Raw genomic sequence first — 22805 nt, forward strand, 5'->3', positions numbered from 1 at the left:
CAAACCACTAAGACTTGCACAACCTACAAATTTATCATCAGTGGATCTAGTTGGCAGCATACAGCTGTCTGTGGAACCAGGGCTGTGTGGCCCCTGTAAAAATAACGCGTCCCAGCACGGACAGGAACTGCTGGGAAGCACGGTGCCTGGCAGTTTGGGAAAGCAAAGAAGGCTGCTGCCTGATCTCCTGAAACTCACAGGTACAGTATTTGAGAACATCATCCCTTATGCAGCAGAGGGAGTGAAATTCCACCTGCTGGTAAACACCAACGAAAAAAACACCCTCTGGAACAACCCCCAAAAACACTAAAACCACATACACAGGAACTTCACTAACCTGAAACTGAGCAGTGATTTCCATTCTCCTGAAGGGTTGTTCTTTAGTTTCAGAACATTTGACCTTAAGTAGAAACTTCAGGTCATTTGGCTTCATGTATTTGGCTTTGACAGAGAAGGCACGTCTCTGCCAATGAGTCCCACTGGTTTTGGACTTGTGTGGTCCGGTACTCCTACACAAAAGTGCCATGGTTTACCCTCATTTTGCATAGTTATACAAGGAAGAAAGATAGTAGAAAATAAGATCCACCATCTCTCAGATTCTGCTTAAGATGTTAGGAATGTGGCAAAAAAAAAAAAAAAAAACCAACAAAAAACAAACACCAAAACCAAACCCATAAAAAAACCCACCAAAACCAAACCCATAAAAAAACCCACCAAAACCAAACCCATAAAAAAACCCACAAACAACCCTGAAATCTGGAAGATCTGAAATCAGTCTTAGAAAATATTTTATAAAGTTAGCAATACTCTTCTAACTGTGCAAAATTCACAAGAAAATCAGTGCTGCTACCTGTGAAAGCTCTAAAATCAGTATTCATATTCTGTAACTAAAGGTCCACTGAACCTGACTCCAATTCTTCCTTAATTCTTTAATTCTACAAGGTACAATTCTTTTGAAATCCAATTTACTTAGAGAACCAAATCTAAATTTATCTGAATCTGAACCTAAGGGAAGAGAAACATGAATTAAACAGCAATGTCAACTCACCTTTGGAGTATGTTCTACTAAATAAACAACATTTGAATTTGATGTAATGAGGAGGACTGAAAATGGCACAAGAGTAACATTTCATGCCTACAAGTAGTAACTAACCCATGCTGAAGGCATGTACTCCTATCGATCTCCGTTCCACAGGCAAGAATGTCTCCCTGCATTTGCCTGGTGAGAGAGCAAGCTCCTGTACTGCTCCAGCATACACTCTCCTAAAACCACCGAGATGGCTATTCAACAGTGTGATTTATTGTCACAGCAAAAATATATTTCCAGTGCAATCTGATTACCAAGGCAGCGTTCCTGATTCAGTGTTTCCATCAGATGATGTGAACCACAGTACAATCATCTTCTTTCTTCAATCCTTGAATTAGGTCATTTTAAAATCAGATCAAAACCTTGCTAAAATGGAAGCTCTAAACTGTACAGTGTAACCATTGCTTTTACAAACTGCCTAACATGTATGCATTAAGGCAAGACAGAACTGAAAAAAGTACTGTGATACTACAAACGATACAGTCACTCCTGTAATTATTTCACAGTTAAATCAGACTTTTTTTTCTTTTTTCTCCACCTCCCTTAAAATGACAGCACAAAGACAAAGAACGTAATCATCTCCTTAACAGAGATGACATTTAGTCTCTAGAAGATGCTGGAAGTGATCCAGTATAGGCAAAAAAAAAAAAAAAAAGTTCCATCAGAAGTGTGTGAAGATAATTCTTGTAATTGGGCTAAAATGAAACTTGGAAGAGTTAAAGACTAAAGATTCTACTGGGAACATCTGGAAGTGACAGCAGAACCATGAACTTCTGTAATTAGTGGCCTTGGAAGTTATCAGCAAAATGAGCTCAGATAAAAACACCTTATAAGAATATTTGTACCAATTATTTATTTTTTCCCCCAAAACACAAATTAATAAAAAAAGGGAAAAAAGCAGATTTCTTTTTTTTTTTTCTTCTAGACCTGGATAAAAGAATTATCATTTTCAACAGGTAGTTTACAATCAGTGGGGAATAAACAAGCAGTCCAGTTTTCCTGATTGATCCATTCAGGCTGTGCTCAGTAGCTGTCTTTATCAAACAACTTTATTTACAACTCAGCATCATCCTGCAGTAGATCTGCATCTTCATCATCCAATAAAAGGTCAGCATCCATGACTTCATTCTCTTCCATGACATCACCCAGCTCCTGAACAACATCATCATCAATGTCACCGACATTTTCCACATGTTTAACCAAACTCATGTGATCCAGAGGGATCAAACTATGCCCAACTGGCCCAGTAGTTCTCGCGATAGTGGCTGCCATTTCTGCTGCCACAGCAGCTTTCTGAGCCTTCTGCCTTTTCTGTTCTTCTTGTTGTCTGTGAGTCTTCATATGAGCATTGCGGCTTTTGATTTTGAAAAATACCCTAAATTTTAAAGGAAAAAAGAAAATCAGATAAAAATGCATTGCTTTTGATGAAGTGAGCCAAATAAGACTCAACAACCTTTCAGTACATTTGCTTCCTTGTCCTGAAATAGAAGTCAGTGAAGTCTTCAATGCCATGGTGAGAATTTCAGGGACAGACTACCAGATTTATACATCCTGACTGTATCAAAATGGCCTACTCAGTCTCTGTGGAAGTATTTTGTAGCTCCCACAGTTGCTCCAGTATCTCTGCTTATCCTAATTCTCCCTGTACTTAATTTCACAACATTGTCGCACAACAGGGAAAAAGTGAAGGAATCCCATGTTAGGATGGACAAACTCAAGCACAGAAACAAAGAGAAAGTTTCTCACTGTCCCATGCAAGTCTGTCCTGAAGCAGGAAGCTGGACTGTCAGATACAGAAATTCTAGCAGGTAAAATTGGAGTAAATACTGTAGGGGAAGCATCCAAAGCGTCATGCAAACCAATATCTGAAGGTTTGGTAAGAGGACTTATCTTCTAAGGGGAAACTGTTCTTTTGAGACCATCAGAGCAAAATAAAGTTTTTCAAAACACTATTCACCTGGAATCTAAACAGGCAAATATGATACAATACCACAGACGGTCATATTCACTTACTTGCCACACTCCTTGCAAGGAAAAATTGTCGTTGGGTCGGTCTCACCGCTTGTTGTGCTGTGGGCAGGTGAACTCTTGATGGAGCAGTATCCGCTCTGCGTACCAGATTTCTGCTTAGTGCCTGGAATGGTGCATCGTGTTTTTGTCACCTGGTTTGTACCTCCATGAATGCGAGCATGGCCATTTAGCGCTTGTCGGGAACTGAACACCTGATGGGGAGGTGAGTGGGAAGGAAGATGAAAAATAAAAATCAAGAAATACTGCACTGGAACAGGAACTGCAGAAAGAAGTATGTTGAATGCGTATTACAAGAGAACAACTGTACATGCCTAATATGCACAAACAAACTACTTTGTCAAATGCTGCTTGATCTCAGCTATATCCCGCTAGAGTTAAAGAAACTTAGTCATAATAAAACAAACCAATGAGCTATCTTATTATTACCATTGTATAACAACAAAGGTAATCAGAGCTGTTACCATATAGTACTTCTACTCAATACAACATTCAGGAGTCAATGTTATGTACAGACCAGCATATTGCCTATATTTTGTGATGTGGGAATTGAAAGCAGGAAAAATGATTTGTTCAAAGATACTCAGGAGATATCACTGGCCAGGAGTAGTCTAAAACCGCAATTTCCAAAATTACAATCCACTAGTATACACCCTCCCGATATTAAAGATACCAAATACACATACAGCGCCACAGTCTGGCATTTCACAGATGAAGGAGGACGAAGAAAGTGAAAGACTCTGAAGGGCAGGCAGATCTATAGGTCCAACAAGAGGGATAGCTGGTGGGTCAGGAGACTTCTGCATTTCCCTTTCTTCCTTTCTGTCTTCTTCGATCTCCTCATCTTCCTCTAACACTTCCTCTTCTCCACTTGTCTGAAATAGACAGTGCATTTAAGAAATGCTATAAATATGGTCAAAGACAGACAGTACTGAATAGTAGTACATAGACAGTACTGGAACAGCACGCTGCTTAGTCAAGTCTGCTTCTAGCTTTCAGTATTTTTTCCCATCCTGAATGAACTTCTGGCATTGCTGGAACTACCACCCCTTAAGTGGACAAGCTACAGCTCATGACACTTCACTGCGGTGCCCAAAACACCCTCCATCTGTATTACAGAGCTGTAGCTCCAAGATCTACAATCTTCAGATGGCAAGGTGCAATGCTCTTCCCCCAACTGTTAGAATAGCAATGTACACTATATTCATAGTCAAATTAAATGACTTATTAAAAAAAAAAATAGAAAAAAACACCAACAAACCCACATCTCTTAAGACTGCTCGGACTACCTGTAATACAGACCTTGCACACAGAGAATTGCATTGCCAGTCTGCATAAATGGTATTTGTGCTAGAATATTAGAGCAGCCTTTAGGAGCACACACACAGACACAGAAATAATTTACAGAGGTTTACCTGCTTCATCAGTAGCAAAAGCCATATTTGCTGGACTATAGTTAGGTAATGCACTAGTCCAAACATTTTTTTATCCCATTACACTCCAGGAACACAAAATCTTGGTGTAGCTGAGATCACAGAATGCTCATACAGAAGATAATTTAGAATTATGAAATAATTTTGTTGGAAGAGACCTATGTCATCTAGTTCAACCTCCTCCTCCAAACAGGATGAACATAAAAATTATCAAGTGTTAAACTTTCTCATATTCTTTTTGACTTACCAGGCATTCCTCTCTTTTTTTCTCTAAACGTGTTCTGTGTTTCCGTCCCAAACGCAAGATTTTCTTCCAGGTATAGTAGTATTCCACACATTGTGCAACTGTCTTAGACTTAACCTGTAGTTAAGTAATTGCAGAAATAGTTCAATCTCAATTTTTTTGCTTTCATTCAACACAATTTTAATATATTCCAAGAGGCAGGCTTTATTTCTCAAACATTCAGATGGGGGGAAAAAAGACAGCTTGACTACAACAGGAATACTCTTGTAGAATAATTTTATTTAGTGACTGTTTTTCAGTGAAATTTGTGTTGACTATTTCAGCGTTAGTACATTTCTCTGGGATTCTTTAGACTCTAGTTAGAAAATGACTGAGAATATACTTTTGTCGCTCAAGTGTACAACACCACCGAAAAATCTAGGAATTAATACTTGGGTCCCATAAACCCAAATGTTTTTCAACATTTGAGCTAACAGGAAAGGTATTCTGCTGTGACATGTATATGCCATGACTTTTCTGCTTTGTGGTAGAGCATGAAAATTAAGCCCAAACCTGTTCTCTCTTTATTAACAGGTTTCAACCCTTTCTGGCGCAAGGCTCAATGCCAGTGACTCAGGTACCTTTCAACAAACTACCTGAGAACACCAAGGTGATAGCAGAGCACCATACTCGCCCCACACATGGAATGTCATTACTTGAATTCCAGGTGTGAAAACTTTTACATATAACAACAGAGGATCAGATTTCTATTTATTTTTTAACTGTTTTTTACTGGTGCTGCGGTTGCATGCATAGGTACATCAAATGGAATACACCACTCTTAATGGCATTCTTGTAACCACTGCTGACTATGCCTGCAGTGAGCTTGTCTGGCATGGGAAGGAAAATGAAGGGGAACAGAATGCAGCAAATAGAAAAAGCAACTGACAGAACACAAATAACCTTACCATTTTCTGTACAAATATGAAATCTTTGCTGTATGTGGACAATGCCTCTTTGAACAGCCTCCTTTCTTGATGCGTCCATTTGTCAGAGCCTTAAAAAAAAAAAAAGAGTGAATTCATTCTAAACAATAAAAGCTCACCACTTTTATATTGATGCAGTAGCTGAAACAAAAACTGGGAAACCTCAAGTGCATGCTAGCGATTACTTCTACCCAAATACAAGTATGGCTGTACTGACTCAGACCTCGAGTCCATCTAACCCATATTCGGTCTCCAGCAGCGGTCACAGGCAGTTGCCTAGGAAACACTAAGATCAGGGCAAGCAAATACAATGCCTCTCCCTAATTTTTCCTAACCTATGACCACTTTTGGCACAGGGGATTTCCTGAGTCTGTTGCAATTTGCTTATTTAGTAACTATCCTTGTAAGTGCTGATCTGCTCTTCCTTTCAACCAGTTAAACTTCTTCCACCCAAAACATCCTTTGCTGGGGAGTTTCACAGATCAGTAGACCCTCCGCATGAGGAACCACCTCCTTTTCTGTATTTCCTGGCTCCCTGTAGCTTCACTGGATGACCCTTCGTTGCTCAAGTGGAAGAGAACGTGAACCCAATCTCAACCATCATTTCCATGTTATTCAGGATTGCATGTCCTTTCTGTCACTCCCACACCTGTGGTCATTACTGCTGTCCCTCTCTGAACCTTTTCCAGTACTAAGACATTACTACAGAGATCAAGGGACCAGAAAGGCACATAATAGTCAACATATAAGCAGTCCACAGACTTGCACAGTGACATCACCATGTTCTCTATCCTCTTAACATTTGACTTGGGATTTTTTTAGCTGTTGTAAAATACAGAGCTGATGCTTCCATAGAACTAGCATTATAATCCCAAGGTTCCACTCTAACTGAGAAGTATCACCACGGAGCTCATAATTTTATATGTAAAGCTTGTATTGCTTATTCCTGTATATACCACTTTACATTCAGCTACACAGAAGTTCATCTATCATTCTGTTCTCCAGACAGTAACTCTTATAAGGTCCTTCTGCAGCTCTTCACTTGCATAGCTTAAGGTAAGACACTTAAATGCTCTGTGATAAAGGTCACAAGTAGATAGATATTGTAGCAATGTGCAATACGCACAAAGCGCTTTCTGAACATTTAATAGAAACTGTATATACAACTTTCAAGTACTGTTATTCTGTGTTTGCTTCACCAGCCTAACTGCCCATGAAAATGTGAAATCAATATTTAAACTGAAATGAATTTGTGCTTCCTCGGTATTAGTCAAACAGAAGGAACACAGGATTGCTCTACTGCATCAAAGCAGTGACCTGTTTGTAAGAGTGGGCAGTATTGCATACATTAAAGGAAGGATATGCAAGAAGCCATAAAGTGGATGCCTTTGAAATGACTTACGCTATGAGAAGACCCTGCTTCAGTCTGTCTAAGAGTTTCTGAAACATCTAAAACTTTTATCAAAAGAAATCCTTAATAATCCTGTCAATGTTACCATTCTCTGTAGAAATGCTTGCCCCTGCACTGAATTCAATTAACTTGGGCTTTGTCACCACACATGGTATTGAACTCTACAGGTTACTAATGTCTCTTAAAAAAAAAAAAAAAAAAATTTTATTAACAGCATCAACTCCCAGGCTCCCAAGCTTAGAGCAGGTATCTCACCACTCTGTCATATGTCAAAAAACTACAAAATTTACTTTTCTGCAACCTGTTTTCTGCAGGCTTTTCCAGTACTGGATATAAGCATACACTAGCTATTTCCACAGAGATTTACACTAAAGCTCTCTTAAGTGTCAGAGAAAGGCACTGGCGTCAAGCTATGAGTTTTATTTATTCTGTTATCACTCAAAGATCTTTTTGCTGACACACTGCCTTGCCATCTTTCCCACCCTGAATAAACGTCATTCCCTTCTTACACAATTTGCTAGTCATTTGCATTTACCCTCCCTTTGGGCAGGGGTAAATGCACTGATTCAATCCAGCAGCCTGCTCCACTATGCCAAAATGTAACTTTAAAAAGCATGACAACACCAAAGGAGAGATTTTAGTTTTCAGCAAACCTCTCTAGTCATGCTCTCCTGCCTCTACCCCACCCTCCTGGGAAAAAAAAGAAAAAAAAAAAAGAAAAAAAAGAATCACTAGCATGAACTAATTTTACTGCACACCTATGGAGGATTCAGGCATTCAGGCCTTACAGACCTTCCCCAACAGCTGTAGTATTAGCAGAGACCCTTATAAGATTATGCAGGTTAATTGGAAGTAACCTAATTAATAGAATAAATCCTGTGTAGGAAAAGAAACAGAAGAAAAGCTGTTTTTAACTCTGGTTGCTGGGAAACCGCTTTTGCTCTTGTTAGCTTGAGGGAGATACAGAGAACGTGTATAGAGAGATATCTGCAATGCAGCAAGAAATAATTTTGGACTTTGGAATACAGATCAAATTTTAAAGCTGATCTTTACGTTTAGAAATTTATTCTACATTTTGTTTTACTTGCCATACTGTTTTTGCACTGATTAACTGACAATAAATATCTTCTACAAATCTGGGGGCTTGGGGCCCAATCTGTGGGTTTCAAGGGGGCTATACCTACACCCAGGGAGCCCCCCCTGAGAGGTGGCTCAAATCCATTACATACAGCATATGCTGGGTCTGATCCACACTCTATCACAGCATGTCCAAGAAGTTTTCAGACTGCCTGAAGCACATTATTTCAGAGACCATCTCTTCTGAAATTCTCACTGCAGCAGAACTTCAGTCCTGAGAAATTCCACTGTTCAAAAGAAACCAGTCCAAGTGTTTGCAACAGTGCTACTTTTGTATTAGATACATGTTCCTTCTCCTTTCCCTAAAACACCATCCTGACAGATGGCGAAGCATTAGGACAGAGAGAGTAGGGTGTTCTTCTGAGCAGCCCTGGGTCAGCACGCCCAGCTCTCTCAGCACAAAACAGAAAAGCCTCAAGTTTTACAATTCGCTTCCCTCACAGGCCAACAGGTTTCAAAGGTAAGCTATTCACTTGTACTCTCATCCGAGGGCAATGCTAAGGATGAGTTTGGATGGTTCTTTTTGGTGGTATCAGTTAATTCTCATGAGTCAGTGCCATGCTCTGTTTTGGTCTATCCCACCTTTAAATGTGGCGGTGCCTAAGAGCTGTGATTTCTGAGTTTGGAGCAGAAAGCCCAAAAAGTTAACTCAAACAATTGCCACTTTAAGTTATATTAAGCTAGTCATGCATTAGATTGTGAGAAATTCCCACATGCCTTGAGTGGCTGATTATCAACTACAAATAAACTATTATTCAAGAGCTGCTGCGTGGTGCTAGAATGTGGCTGTCAATATAAGTTGCAATCACATGTTGCATTCAAGAGCATTAGTAAGTAATGCTTTTTCTTGTTATTTTATGGTACTTAAATCCAGACTGGTGAGATTTTGTTTCATGCTGTGATAAGCAGAATCAAACTTCCTTTCCTGCTTAAGAAATAGGGACAGACTGAAGTCCACAGGCCTCCGTGCTAGTTAACAAGGATTAGTGTCATCTCATGTGAGAGATTAAACAAAACAGTCTCTCCTGGCCACTCCCTGCATCACAATTAAACACTTTCTGAAACTACCGGGAAGTTGCTTCAGTAAAGAGTGTTTCTCCTCCTTTGCCACACAGGCAGAAATTTCTTATCTGCTCTGCTAATTAGATCGCCCATTGAGGATGAGACTGCTGGGATATCTCCTCATCTTCCTGCTCCCATGCCGTGGACTGTCTCACAGATATGATTCGGTGTCATGTCTTCAGGCAAGAGATCCTGGTCAAAGTTTCTGGCTGACATCCTCCTTCTCCATCCCCCCGCCATGTCCATCCTTTGGACTGCAATAGAGCTGTTACCAAAGGCGCTAGGCATCTACCCCAGACAAGACTCCAAACCCGATCTTCACATTTATTCACTCTCGTTATCAGCTGACATCAAACATGTTTCTGTTCTTGTTCTCAAGCCGAGGGGTTAAGGAGTTGCTTTACAAAAGTCCTTGCTACTTGGAAGTCTTTCCAGTGAGCTGCTACAGCCTGGAAGTAGCTTGCTTCTATACTTGTATCGTACAACGACTTTAACTGGAAGTGAGTATATGACCCTGGACATTGTGATTGACTGACCACCAGAAGATTCTTGGCTTGTTTCCCATTGAGCCTAAACTGGAGTCTCAAATCTTTCGTGTAAAACCCTATTCTGTGTGTTCAAGCAGTTGTTTAATGCTTCATCATGGCTAACAATAACACGGAGGGCTGCAGAGAAGAGACATTTGCCACCGATACTTAGGTGACATAACTTAAGTCCAGTGGCTTAACACCACCTTGTGTGTTTCACTGGGCACCCCTTCATCACCAAAATGCAGTTCTTGCTGTGTTTGTTAAAGAAGTCATCATCTTAGACCTGTTTCTTTTTGGCTAGATCCACACAAAGAGAGGCTCTATATTCAGTACTAAGACACTAGCGAGAGTTACAGCACTGCCTCTTTGGAAGGATGCTCATGATTATCACATTATCATCCACCATCACCTCAGAAAAGGAAGGCATAACGGCGGATGTTTACATACCAAAAAATGAAGGCCTTACTGCTAGTAAATGATAGTCTATGAAGAGCAGGAGTTTTAAAAAGAGAACAACAAATTAAATTTTATTCTAAAAGAGGAAAAAAAAATACTTAAGGCACTTTTAAACCTGTAGAACCCTACAAAGCAACATGGATGCAAAGTTTCTGTACATCAAGGAAAAAACTGCCAAACTTGTAACAAAAGGCTCTGGAAGTACCACTCAGCATTGTCCACATCACCTCCCTATTAGATGCTGCCATCCCTACAGCAGACAGCAGAGAGTGCAGCATGGTGATCCCATGCTCCAGCCTGGGCTGTCAGCCTTGGACTCTGTATACCAGCAGATACAGAGGTCGCAAAGAAACCTACCAGCGTAGTGGTAATTTGCCAAGGGGTGACACTTCAATCTCACTGGCTTTCTCAACAGCAGCTTCTCAAGAGCAACCTAAATGAAAAAGCAAGGAAAAACAGAATTAGCAAATGCAGTCAGCTGCTGCATACAACTGCATTTAGAAGACTATTTGGTACGAGGATATGAATTAATTTTCTCTCTTTTTTCTTTTCTGTCATACAAAATCACATCAAATTCCTCCAAGGCCCATTAACACTGTACCTCACAGAAGAGTACCTAATGCACACCTGTCCTGCCTTAATCAGCTCAAATATGACTATCACTTAGCAACTTCCAGCTCTTCCCTCCATTCTGCTTGCCACATACAAATATGTTGATAGCGTTTGATTTGATAGTGTTAATTAATACTACTATTTAATGGTTGGTTTGATAGCATTAATATTTACAGTGTGAAGTCTTTGAGAATATCTGTTTAGGTCAACATCTGTCAGGAATGACAGCAAGTATAGTTAATCCTGCTTTGGATCAGGGAGACAGAAGATTTGTGGATCCCTAAAATTTTTCCCCTGACAATGCAGAACCCCCTGTATAGCAAATTTCACATCCTGACAGTAAGTTCAGTCAGCTATCTCAGACCCCTCAGATACAGTTAACAGAGCCTAAGGAAACTGGGGCACAAGCTTAAAACCACTGTATTAGACAATCCCATGAGATTCATTCCAGCCCTGTGTTCTGTTATATTTTGTTTCACGTTGGCTTTCCAGGAACTGGTGCAGGGCCTTGTCTTTCCCTAACACTGGGTAAAATGGATGTTTTCCCCTAGTTAATAACATCACTAAACTAATGCAAATATTTGAAATGCATTATTTATATGATAACTGTGTGCAATTACCTCACAGTTCTGAACAAATAAGTAGATGTGATTGCTGCTACAAAAAAGGGTTTTTCTAAGGGCTACAAGAGGACTAAGCTCGCTGTGACCAGACATAAAGTTTGTGAAATATCAGGGCTGGAGCAAGCACTGGGAGACATTCAAAGCCCCAAGGCTATAAACTAAGTAATCTTATCTATATGAAATATACAGTAAGCCTTCAGAGAGGCACTGCTTTGAAATTTAAATTTGTTAAAGAATGAAAGGGAAAAGTCATTCCACAAAAATGTTACAGGATGTTTAAAGCATCACTGTGAATCAATCAGAAATCTCTTTTTTATATAACCATATCTAAATCCTTTTAATAAAGCATGCTAATTTATCTGCAGAAGAGGATCATATATCTCCTTCCAGCTTCTTATCTTACCATAATATCTCCTTTTGCTTCAAAGAGAGAGTGCAAAGCATATTCTGAGTTAGTTCCTCCACCAGGTAACACACTGGAGCAGCTCATATTTAAAAGGTCTTCCACTGTCAGAAACAAGTCAACATTTTACTGTTAATACAGTAGCCTGTCACTCAAACATCCAGAGCCAAGGATTCTGTAATGCCACTCAAAGACAACGTAGTTCAGGCCAGCAGCTTTCATACTGTCTCTCCCCAGCACCTCGTCTCCTGGTTTTAGGATCACTCACTGAGGAGGGGACGTGACAAGATCTGCAGAGCGCATCCTTGGGATGGGACAGGCTACTGCAGGGCCAGAGGCAGAGATCTGGCTGTGAGGCAGTGGCTTGCACTGACCAGTGACGTTGCTGTGCCAAGAAGGCTCCAGCCAGGGTAGAGAAACAGAAACGAACCATGCTGGAAGCAGGAACAAATTCTGCTCATGACTGGTAGAAGCCACTGAGCCTGTCACATTTCCTCTCAGTTATGGTCACAGGACAGACCCAGGAGCCATCAGCTGCCTCTCATCCATGATCTCTGCCCTTCCAGGCATTTCAGTACCCAAAAAAACCCCACTTCCCAGCAACAATCTTTCCCCCTTGCTGCCAGAAAGCAGTTCATCCAGGCTTCACTTTAAGTGCCGCTATATAATGTTGTTGCTCTGAACCTGTAACATGCAGTTGAGGTCTCTTGCTCTGTATTCTCAGTAATTAATACTCTCTTGAATGTTTTGTACAGTATGTACGTGAGAAATCAATGTGAATTTCTTCAACAGGCACAGGTTGACGTATGGATTTCTAAAACAGCAAGCCATTGTACCTCTTTGTTGGAAGACTTTGTTCTCCAGTTCTGGCCATGGTTTCCACACCAAAGTAGCCTTGTGCACATCTTTCTCCATTAGCAATCTGTCCTGCAGCTCAGGAATATCAGCCTGAAATCTGGACCCGATATTGATTCGTCTATAAAAACAAATAAAAAAAAAAATATTCAACTACTACACAACGTGCAGAAAAAACAGAAGTCACACCAGTTTTCACTTTGTTTCCAACAAAACTTTTATTACACTGGAGTGGCAGGAAATTGTGTCAGATTGCCTTACGCAATGCTTTACTCTCAGTGGGATAAGTACTTTGAATATTAGAGAGAACTGACCTCTTGGAGGAACCTAAAATTTTAATACATAAACTATACTGAGACATTGTACCTTACAGACAACCCAAGCTAGCCTATACACATGCTGACTAGCAACAAGGCTAGTTTCCGTTCCACAGAAAATGGTACTCTCCAGCTGAGAGCAGAAAGAGACATTACTGCTGAGGGTCAATCCTGTTTGCAGACTGCCCTAGGGAATCCACCAGGTAACACCTCTCTAAAACTCCACAGTTTGTGTCTCTCTCTCTCTATATATATATATATATATGTGTGTATGTATAAAAGAAAGCGTACTGGATTAGCATATGTTCTCCTCACAGCCCCCTCCCCAGCCATCACCAACCCATTTTCATCTTCATTGGCTCCCACCAAGCCTCTCCTAGCATTTTTGAACCACAGCATCTACATCTCCCACAGCCACTTTGCTCCCAATGTCCTCAGCCACCATCCAGAGCAATCTTAAATACATCCAGCCCAACGTGATTTCAGGCAGTTGAACACTACCTAACCAGTTCAAAACACTTCCAGCCACATGCTCTAGGCTGGAGCTAGTCTGTAAAAGCAGTGGAAAAAAACCAATTGTTTTCCTTACGGTTCAACAGTCTGTTCTCCAGGCCCAGGCGTCACCGGAATGACGCTTCCATCAATACTGTCTGAAACAGAGATTGGAATTTGAGTTTTAAAGGGTAACAACTTTATCCCTGCTGATGCTCCGCCTCCCAGACTGCATTTGCCACCTCCCTGTTTAAATCAACATTACTCCAGTCTATTAAGCAAAAATTAGCCTTTATCAATATTTAGCCAGAAACAGTCTAAGTTGTTATAGGCAACAGAAATGTCCTAACTTGCAGAGGTTTCTACTGCTTCGATCATGTATGATTAAATACCTTTTTTTTGTGAAGCACTGAACAACAAATACTGAAAAAAAACAGGGCTTTTCCCTCCACTTCAGATGAAACAAGAGGTATGGTGGTCCTTTCTTGAGGCAGACCATTGAAAGATCACTGCTTTACTTGCCGGTTGGGCTCCTCTACTCACTTTATGCTTTAACACAACCTCTACAAAATCCAAGGCAAAAACCCTGATAAAAGATGGACTTTTCCTGTGAAGTAGCAGAACCAGCCACGCATGTGAGCACATGTAAAAATCATCAACGTGGTAACACCAGAAGAGGGGACAGTGGTTATTTACTATGTACTGCCACTCAGTAAATGTAATACTTACTAGACCGACACAGGAGCACCCGTGGTGTAGGTGTCAGTGGAGTAAGTGGCAGCTGAGTATGCGAGGTGCTATGAGATGATGTGATAACACTGCTGAAGAGACCAGACCCTTGCCGAACTGGACTAAGCATCGGTGGTGGAGTGTAGGGTGGGAGCTCATGCGTCCGGTCTAGCAGATGATCTCCGAGGACACGTGGAGAGCGAAGCTGACTCTGGTACAGGGTGGCACCAGAGTGAGACACACTGAAGTTGAAGGAAGGAGGAGGTATGAAGAGAGGTTCAGGTCTGTGCCGATATTTCTTCTTGTCCTGCAATGGTTTGAAGCTTTCTTCCAATTTCACAGCACTTTGATGAGGTTTTTTGCTAATTTCCTAAATTAAAACATGCAGAACTTTAGTATTTAGGCACTCTTAAATGTGGTTTGCACACAATCCCCTACAGCTTAGGGCAACAGCCACAGAAAAGCTGTTAACACCAGGCAGTTATCCAGGTACCACCCTAACAAGCCTGGCCAGTACAGTATCTGGTCCTACAGAGGAACCTCAGAGGAGTGAGAAAAACCAGGACAAATTACCCTCACCTCCCTCAACAATCCCTCTGGGTCAAGGTAGGGCTGGGCCACAGGCACAGACATGGAGAGGCTGCACACACAGGCTGTTGGGAGTTACTTCATTACCTAGTCACAGTTTATTAGAAACTTTATATGAGATGTTTCCAATGCATTTATTTTGTTTGACTAGGAAGGACACGTGAGCTCAGTGAAATTACTGCAGTGCTCAGCAGCAGGAAAGGAAGAAAAATGTAATAAATTCAAATTCTTTGCCTCTTATCACTACATTCCCATCAGCTTGAGTGCAGTCCAGCTGCAACAAATCTTGAGCTTAACTCTCTCTTCTTTCCTTGGAGGAAAAAGGGTAGTAGATGACCATTTGGGATATTCACACGCTGCAACAGGCCTGGAATTCTAGAATTTGAATGTTAAAAAACGTTTAACAATAAATCCCTAGAGCCCACAGAAGCAGAAAGCACAGAATTTGTGCAAACCTGGAATCTGGATTTCTGGGGGGCGGGAGTGAGGTGAGAAGAAACAGGTTCTCAGGTTGTGCTTTAAGAACACATAGAAGCTGGTCGATGAACACAGTATTAAATATACTGCTTTCAGGTATTCGGATCTTTGTACAATAAACTTGAAAAGCAGAAGAAAATTTTTGACAGATAGGGTTACTCCAGGATGTCTGAATCATCTGGTAAATTCAACTACTATGTAAAGTAAATTACTACAATGTATGTTTAGACAACATACATCTTTGCACCATGGGTGGTTCTTGAGAATCACATTCACCCAATAAAAATCATGTTAAAGGAGCATTAGCACTGTCACCCTTTATCCTGTATGTTAATACGTTCCAGCTTGTGGAAATGTTTTTGATTACAGAGGTCCTGTCCTCTCCGTTAGATCATGGCTGTATCCTCTCCAACAGCTGTTGACATTTTTTCTCTCCAAAAATTTAAGTTTAAAAGAGTTTTTCTTTTGCAGGAAAAAATGCAGCTTTACAGAGAATTTTGTTGATAACTGACATTCAGAACAGCAACAGGGTGAGGGTTGTCTGTAACCACAGATATAGTTCATCACAATGGTGAGCGTTTACTGTTCAAAGAGAAGAAAGGGGAAAACCCCCTAAACTCAAGGAAAAAACAAACAAACCAAACACACACCACCACCCCCCACCACCAGAAGGCCAGATCCAAGTCTTTGATTAAGGGCTCATTTTGTTCTGCTCTTTAAATGTGAAAGAGCTGGTACTCCTTTTTCAGTAGCGTAAAGCAAACTATACAACCAAGTCCTATACACCTCCAGCTCCTCCACTGCTTCAGCCTCAGTGTGGTTATACCAACACTACTTTCAAAAAAGATCACGTTGAATATTAAAGGAGATCGTGATGTCCATGGGCTCTCAATGCAGAATTATCCCAATACTTTTCTGAAGCTCCAGGAGCTGACTCACAGAATCACAGAATGGTCAGGGTTGGAAGGGACGTCTGGAGATCATCTAGTCCAAACCCCCTGCCAGAGCAGGGTCACCTACAGCCGGTATTCCCATTACCCAAGCCTAAATACATCCTTGTGGGTCCTGCTGCTGCAGCTTGATAGATCCACTCTGGGTAGACCCTGATGGACCTCACTTGACTGCTAGTTTCAGCTCACCGTCCTGTAGCCTTGCTGAATATTTAGTTTCTTTCTGCTGTTTGATTTTACTGATTCCATGAGCTTTGTGGGAGCTTTTCTGGACAGCTCAAAGCACAGTATAAATAAATGCAACACAGCTCCAGTTCTTTAGTATTAAAAAAAAAAAAAAAAAACAAGTCTCCAATGGCACAATCTCTTTACAGAAGAAGAAGGAACTGCAGATCTTTTGATCTTTTGTATGTTTCCAACGCTACTGCTTATATAAAAGATAAGATCCAGAGAGGAAACTGCACGAGTTTAGTTTGCTTGGGTAATAACAAAGACTGCAAGAATAATTTTTGAGTGAATGAATGTGCATTTAGCCAAACACTGGCAGATTTAATCACAGTCACTTTACATACGTTGCAGAAATACACAAGACCAAGCCACCTACTCTGATGTCTCTAGAGAAGATCTCCCACTCAGAGCTCAAGGATTCAGAAAAGACTGTCCCTTTTCTCTCCAGAAAATAGAAATAGAGAAGAAAAACTACGCTGCCGAGTTACAAGCTAAGAATTGTGAGACACTGGCTTCCACAGTAAAGTGAAGCTTATGTGTAAAACCTCCATCTGAAAGGAGGAATGCGTAAGATTTTATGCATATTTAAAATTAGTGTGTATATCTGAGTGAAGGGTCAGGAGAGGGGGTGATAAATACATAAATATTATAAGGAATCACCCACGATGGTATATGCTGTCCCCTCATTTGGCCATCAGCCTCATGAGGAGAAGGGAGAAAAAAAAAAAAGAGAATGACGAGAGTGTTTCTCTACATTATACAGATAATACCATACAGTACTTATACTCCCCAGTAATCTCTTATCATGGCACAGTCTGCAAGCATGGATTTGAAGGAACGAGCAGCATCTCTTCCTCCACTAGGACACAAAGTAAATACTGCTTGCTCCAGGAGTCTTTCAGGAAAACAATAAAGAGCATTCTCACATCTCATTCAAGTGCTCATCAATTCCTCATGCTGCCTGACAATTTCAGTTTTATGAGCAAAATGAAAGCACTAAGCATAGCTATTTTTCTTATATCAGAATTCCCAGTGATTAACCCTTAGATCTGATGTATGCAGAGAGAAAGGGAAAAATGACTTCATTGCAAAACTCTGAGTCAGCAAGCTTCATACTGGCTTAGAGCACACACTGTAAGCACTGCACAGTGCCCTCCTATCTTTGGTTGAAATGAGAAGCACATATATCTGACTTTAAAAAACAGGAAGAAATAAAAATGCTGATTTTAAGCAATAACATAAAACAAAGCAGCCTAGAAAGGAAAAAAACAAAAACAGTAAGAAGATACTAAATCCCTTTGTTCTAGTGGGATAAGAGAATATCACATTGTAATTTCAAATTATTTATTTTCAGCTTAGGTCTTGATTCCCCGGCAAAGGGAAAATTAAAATTTTCAAATGACTGAGGAAGAAATGCTACGATGCTAAAGGCCTTTTTTGTTATTAGGCATCATTCAGACTCTGGAAAGTATTCTAAAATACGGACATTTTAGAAAGTAGCAGCACTATAAGCAAAGGGATTTAACAAGCACAGCACAGTTAGTGGCAAGAAACGCAGCACTCACAGAGGATGAGCAGGGGTTGGCCACTTTTGGACTGCACGGTGGAGAGCAAGTCATCTTCACGAGAACGGGCATCTCATCATCTGACACAGAGTTGGCAGGCTTGTCTTTGACTGTGGCAGTGCTGGCAGAGGGCTGCGTGCTGGGCTCGGGCGACAGAAGCTTTACAGGGACAGACACTGGCATGATGATGGGCGCGAGGCTATCCACCTCTTTAGGCAGCGGCTGCTGTGGTGGTTTCTCTCCTTCATCCTGTACAGACAATTAAAGGCTTTCAGCCTGAGAGAGGGAGGGCTACTTCTGGGTCGATACACTATGCAATGTATGTATCGTGGCTGAAAAGAAGTGGCCAGGGTTACAAAACACACAACAGCGTTGCTTCTTGGGCTCCTTATTTGCCTTGAACAAAGTTGGCAGATTACTTATGCCTCCTACATAGGATTCAGCCTTGGTGATAAATAACCACATTAAGCATCTTTACAAGACAACTTGCAGGAGGGGAGATAAACACATGCCCTTTTTATCACTATAAAGACAGAATTCCCCATCACCCACCTAAAAACAAAGACACAGATGGTCTAACTCTGGTAGCTCTTTGCCTTCCTGTGGTATTCCCTGTTAGGACAGAATTTCTAAAATACCAGGACAGAGAAAGACTGACTGATGGGGCGAGTTATCTTTATGCAGAACAATTAAAACCCACATTTTTGGAGTGGTATTTGTTGATACCTATAGAACTAAAACACTTGGGAATAAACCTGTCAAAGATTCAACAATCCTGCTCCTTCAATTAAAGCCTGGGAAGGCTTCCAATAAACATCCCTTAGTCATCCGAGTAGTCCAAATGAAAATAAGGAAGACTTGATGTTCCTGGTATTTCTAATATAATAAACAAACATGAGGGGAAAAAAAATTTAGATGCTCCTGACACAGCTTTGTAGGGTGTTTTTGTAACATGCAGAGAAACGTAGAGGGACAAATGCTGTTCTGTCCTCCACCACTGCCTCTGACTTTAAAGCAAGACTTCTGGCCTATAAACTAGCAGAATTATGTGTATTTCTACATATGCAGGGTGTGACATAACAAAACGGCATTAGGAAGAACAAGTTCTGACAGCAAAGCAAAGCACGGCAAAGCAAGCAAACATCGACACAGAAAAGAGAACACCAAATACTGTAGTAAAACGAACTGTTACCTGTTTGAAGTTAGGAGATGCTCTTACTCCTCCGTGTGACCTCATGTGACCATTTAGAGCAGGCAAACTCTTAAACTCCTTCAAGCATATTGAACACATCAGCTTGTTCTTCAAATCAGCTCTCTCAGGAAGTGTTTCTCTGTTCTGGCCACTACTTTTATTTTCATTTTTTTTTAGCATGGAAAGAAGAAGAGACATTAGTTTGGCATGTTCCTTTTGTTGCAGAGGAAGCTTTTTAGTCAAGGAAGTCAACAAACTTTTAGAGCTCGATGGTTACGAAGCCACAAGTAAGCACAGGGTGAGTGCTGTGGAATATGTGGGCAATAACCTTGATCAGCTGCTCCAAAGATGGAGAGAAGGAAAGATGTGAGCAGGACATGCTCGTCAAAATGTCACTCTCCGTATGGAGAAGACTAAGAACCCACTAGATATAACAGGACAGACCTACACTTCCCCACCTGTGACAGCAGGTAATGAGTACTTGAACATAATGCCCCTACTTATGGCAGACAACCATGCAGGAAGACACACCAGTACTTCGGAGGTGAGACCTTAAGAGAAACAGTAGATCCTGGCTGCCAAAGATACAAATCTAAACCACTCATACTCTCTTCTCTGACAAATGCAACAGTAAGAGCAAACTGCTCCCCTGCTTTTGCTTTTTTATTTTTTTAGTTCTTTTTCATTTTTTCTTTTTTTCCTTTTTTTTTTTTTTTTTGAAAGGCAAAGCACTCATTAGATTTTATTGCTGAGGGGGAGGGTGGAAATCACACAAATTTATATTCACAAAGCTGAAGATTTTTCCAGAAGAGTAACATTTATGACCTACCCTGAGTGCATTCCCCTCCCTCAAAACCACAGCGCTCCTTTGTATTTCGTATATTTAAATTAAAAAGACCAAAAAACCCCCCCACTTTTAAAAATACCTTTGTTCTGGGGACAGTGGCTGGAGTCTGCCATCTGACAGTTGCACCTGCTATCAAAGGAGGAGAGGGGAAAAAAGAGAAATAATTTTTCAGGAAATATTAATGCATAAATGAAGGTCCTCACAGCATTATCTTAGCATTTTGAGTATGATTTTACTAATATTAAAAGCCTCTGAGTTGAGAGCCTTACATGTCTCTACCAAATCACTGCCTCTGTGAGCACGGCTACTGCAAGTTTTCTTACACCCACCTGCTGTTTGAAGCCTTCGCTCTGACCCAGAAGTATTAGTTTTGGAAACAGGGAGTTGACTAACTCTTCCTGCACAATTGAGCCTTCGGGCATTGAAAAATTCGCAAGAGCACTCTGTTGTAACTGGGCCCCCTCCTCTCCAGAACCCGAGGCAGAACTTCCCAAAGCCTCTTGGCGAGGGAAGCGGCTGCCCCGCAGCAGCAGTAGCTCCACGCTGCCGCCAGCCTGGCCCGAAGCCAACCCAGGGATGTAGGCAGGAGAAGTCTGTTAACGCAGTTGCCCAAAACGTCCCAGTGACGCCCACCGCTCGCATCCTAACCTTCCAGCTCTCCTGCAACCGTTTCATTTCCACACCTTGCTACTCCTCCGCAAAACAAGTTTGGCTGAGCAGGGATCTAAAATATTACCTACCTGAGGCCACGCAGCGCTGGGAGAGTCTTGCTGAGAGCTTTTGTTGTTCAGATGAACTCCCGAGGGTGGCAAAAGAGTTCGATGAGGGCCAGCATTACCTACGGAATTAATCTCCTGCCGTGCGGGATCCTCTGTGGTCTCTGGTGGAGTGAGGCCAACATGGGAGTTCAGAGACGGTGCCCTGCTCTCACCGGGGTATTGCTTCTGCTGATCTTGCTGCTGCTGCTGCAGTAAACTCTGCGGGTACAAGTGCCTGTACTGTTCGTGTGGATCTTGGTAGCAATACTGAGGCACTGCTCCCAACTGGATAAGCTGCACAGGATGACTCGGATCCTGAGGGTACTGGTGTGGTTCATGCATAGTCTTTGGATCGTGTTCCCTGTGATACGGAGGAAGTGGCAATTGCATCTGTTGCTGCTGTTGCTGTAACTGCTGCATGACAGGTTGCGTTTGGTAATACTGAGCTATTTGCACTGGACACTGCCGCTGCTGCTGCTGCCGCGTTGGCTGTTGCTGCTGCTGCTGGATCTCCTGTATCGAGAGCCGCTGATGTCCCTGCTGTGGCTGAGCGTAGTATTGAGTCTGCTGCAAGTGCTGCATCGGTTGTGGTAAGAGCTGCTGGGACTGCATCTGTTGAACGTGCGTCTGTCCTTGCTGAAACGCAGAATGCATCTGCATTTGCGATAAATGCTGCTGGTAGTCGTAGTACAACTGTTGGTGCTGCATGACTTGCATTTGTTGCTTTTGCTGTGTGCTTGCAAAATTCTGGTGTGTTTGCTGTGGCACTGGTTGATATCTTTGTACACTGGAAGTTACAGGCTGTTGCTCAACCGCTGGCTTCTGGGACAGCAGCTGCCTGAGCGCACTGTCACCAGAATTATCCACCATCGAAGACTCGGTGTGCAAAACCTGAGACATGTTGTTGACTTGAATCCTCAGATTTTGGTTAGCAAATACTTGTGTAAAGGAGTCCAATTTATGCAGGACTCCACTGGTAATTTTTTGCGATCGATTTTCACTGGGTTGAGAGTAAGAATATTGGTATCCGTCGTGGGACTCCCCCTGCCCGAGGGGGCTCCACATTGCGCTTTGATTATTCAAATTGTTCCTCACTGGGACATGGTTTCCTGAGCCAGAATGCGTCCAACTGGTTTGTCTAGATGTATCCATTGACCCAAGACTTTTTGAACCTACAGGCAAAGCTATACTGTCTCTTGAATCTTGGGGAAACTGGGGGGAGAGAGGGGATGCCTGGGGAGCATCCATAACAGATGTCCCATAGCTATGATTTAGAGATGGAAGGGAGTTCATTTGGTGTTGTTGGTAGTACAAGTTCTCATTGCTGTTGGCAGTATGGTTAGTTTTATACAATTGCTGGTCCCCCATTTTTGGTCACTTCTCTTCCAAACTTACAGGCACACGAACCATTGAAATCTCTATGAACCCTGAGATAGCTGAGTGTGGGGAAGGGAGGGGTGGGGAAAAGAAGCTAGAATTACTTATAATTCAGCATGCCCATGTGCATCACAAGGACTAAGATTTCCTCCAGTCTGTCAGTAATTCCAATCTCAGACTCGACGTGGCTTCACATCTTCAATAAATGGACCACAGTGCAAATGCTACACAGATCAATAGGTTCAGTGTGCCAGGCACCTGTGGAGTAAGAGAAAGACAAGGTAAGCGCTGTCTCTCTGCATAAACTGTTATTGTTATTGCCTCAAAGGAAACCATAAAATCTCCTAGTTTGAAATACATAATCAGATGCAAAATTGTAGCAGCTGGGCTATTCCAGAGCAGTTACATTACTTCATCTCATCCCATTATTCTGCCTCTT

At 41.6% G+C, this 22805-nt stretch overlaps 1 protein-coding gene across 1 annotated transcript; it reads right to left on the reverse strand.

Annotated features, from left to right (window-relative positions):
* Positions 1 to 2006: 2006 nt before the first annotated feature.
* On the reverse strand, positions 2007 to 22357 carry TRERF1 (transcriptional regulating factor 1; the record flags this gene model as incomplete). Its single annotated transcript, XM_082481413.1, has 14 exons — positions 2007 to 2462; positions 3101 to 3309; positions 3802 to 3990; positions 4796 to 4909; positions 5740 to 5828; positions 10711 to 10786; positions 11992 to 12095; positions 12828 to 12967; positions 13753 to 13813; positions 14385 to 14754; positions 18193 to 18441; positions 19385 to 19535; positions 20311 to 20360; positions 20972 to 22357. The coding sequence occupies 14 exons, from the start codon at positions 22355 to 22357 to the stop codon at positions 2141 to 2143; spliced, it is 3510 nt and encodes a 1169-aa protein (XP_082337539.1). The 3' UTR covers positions 2007 to 2140.
* Positions 22358 to 22805: the final 448 nt, after the last annotated feature.

The sequence above is a fragment of the Vanellus vanellus genome, assembly GCF_965231255.1.
Source record: "Vanellus vanellus genome assembly, chromosome: 3".
In the NCBI taxonomy this organism is placed as follows: Eukaryota; Metazoa; Chordata; class Aves; order Charadriiformes; family Charadriidae; genus Vanellus; species Vanellus vanellus.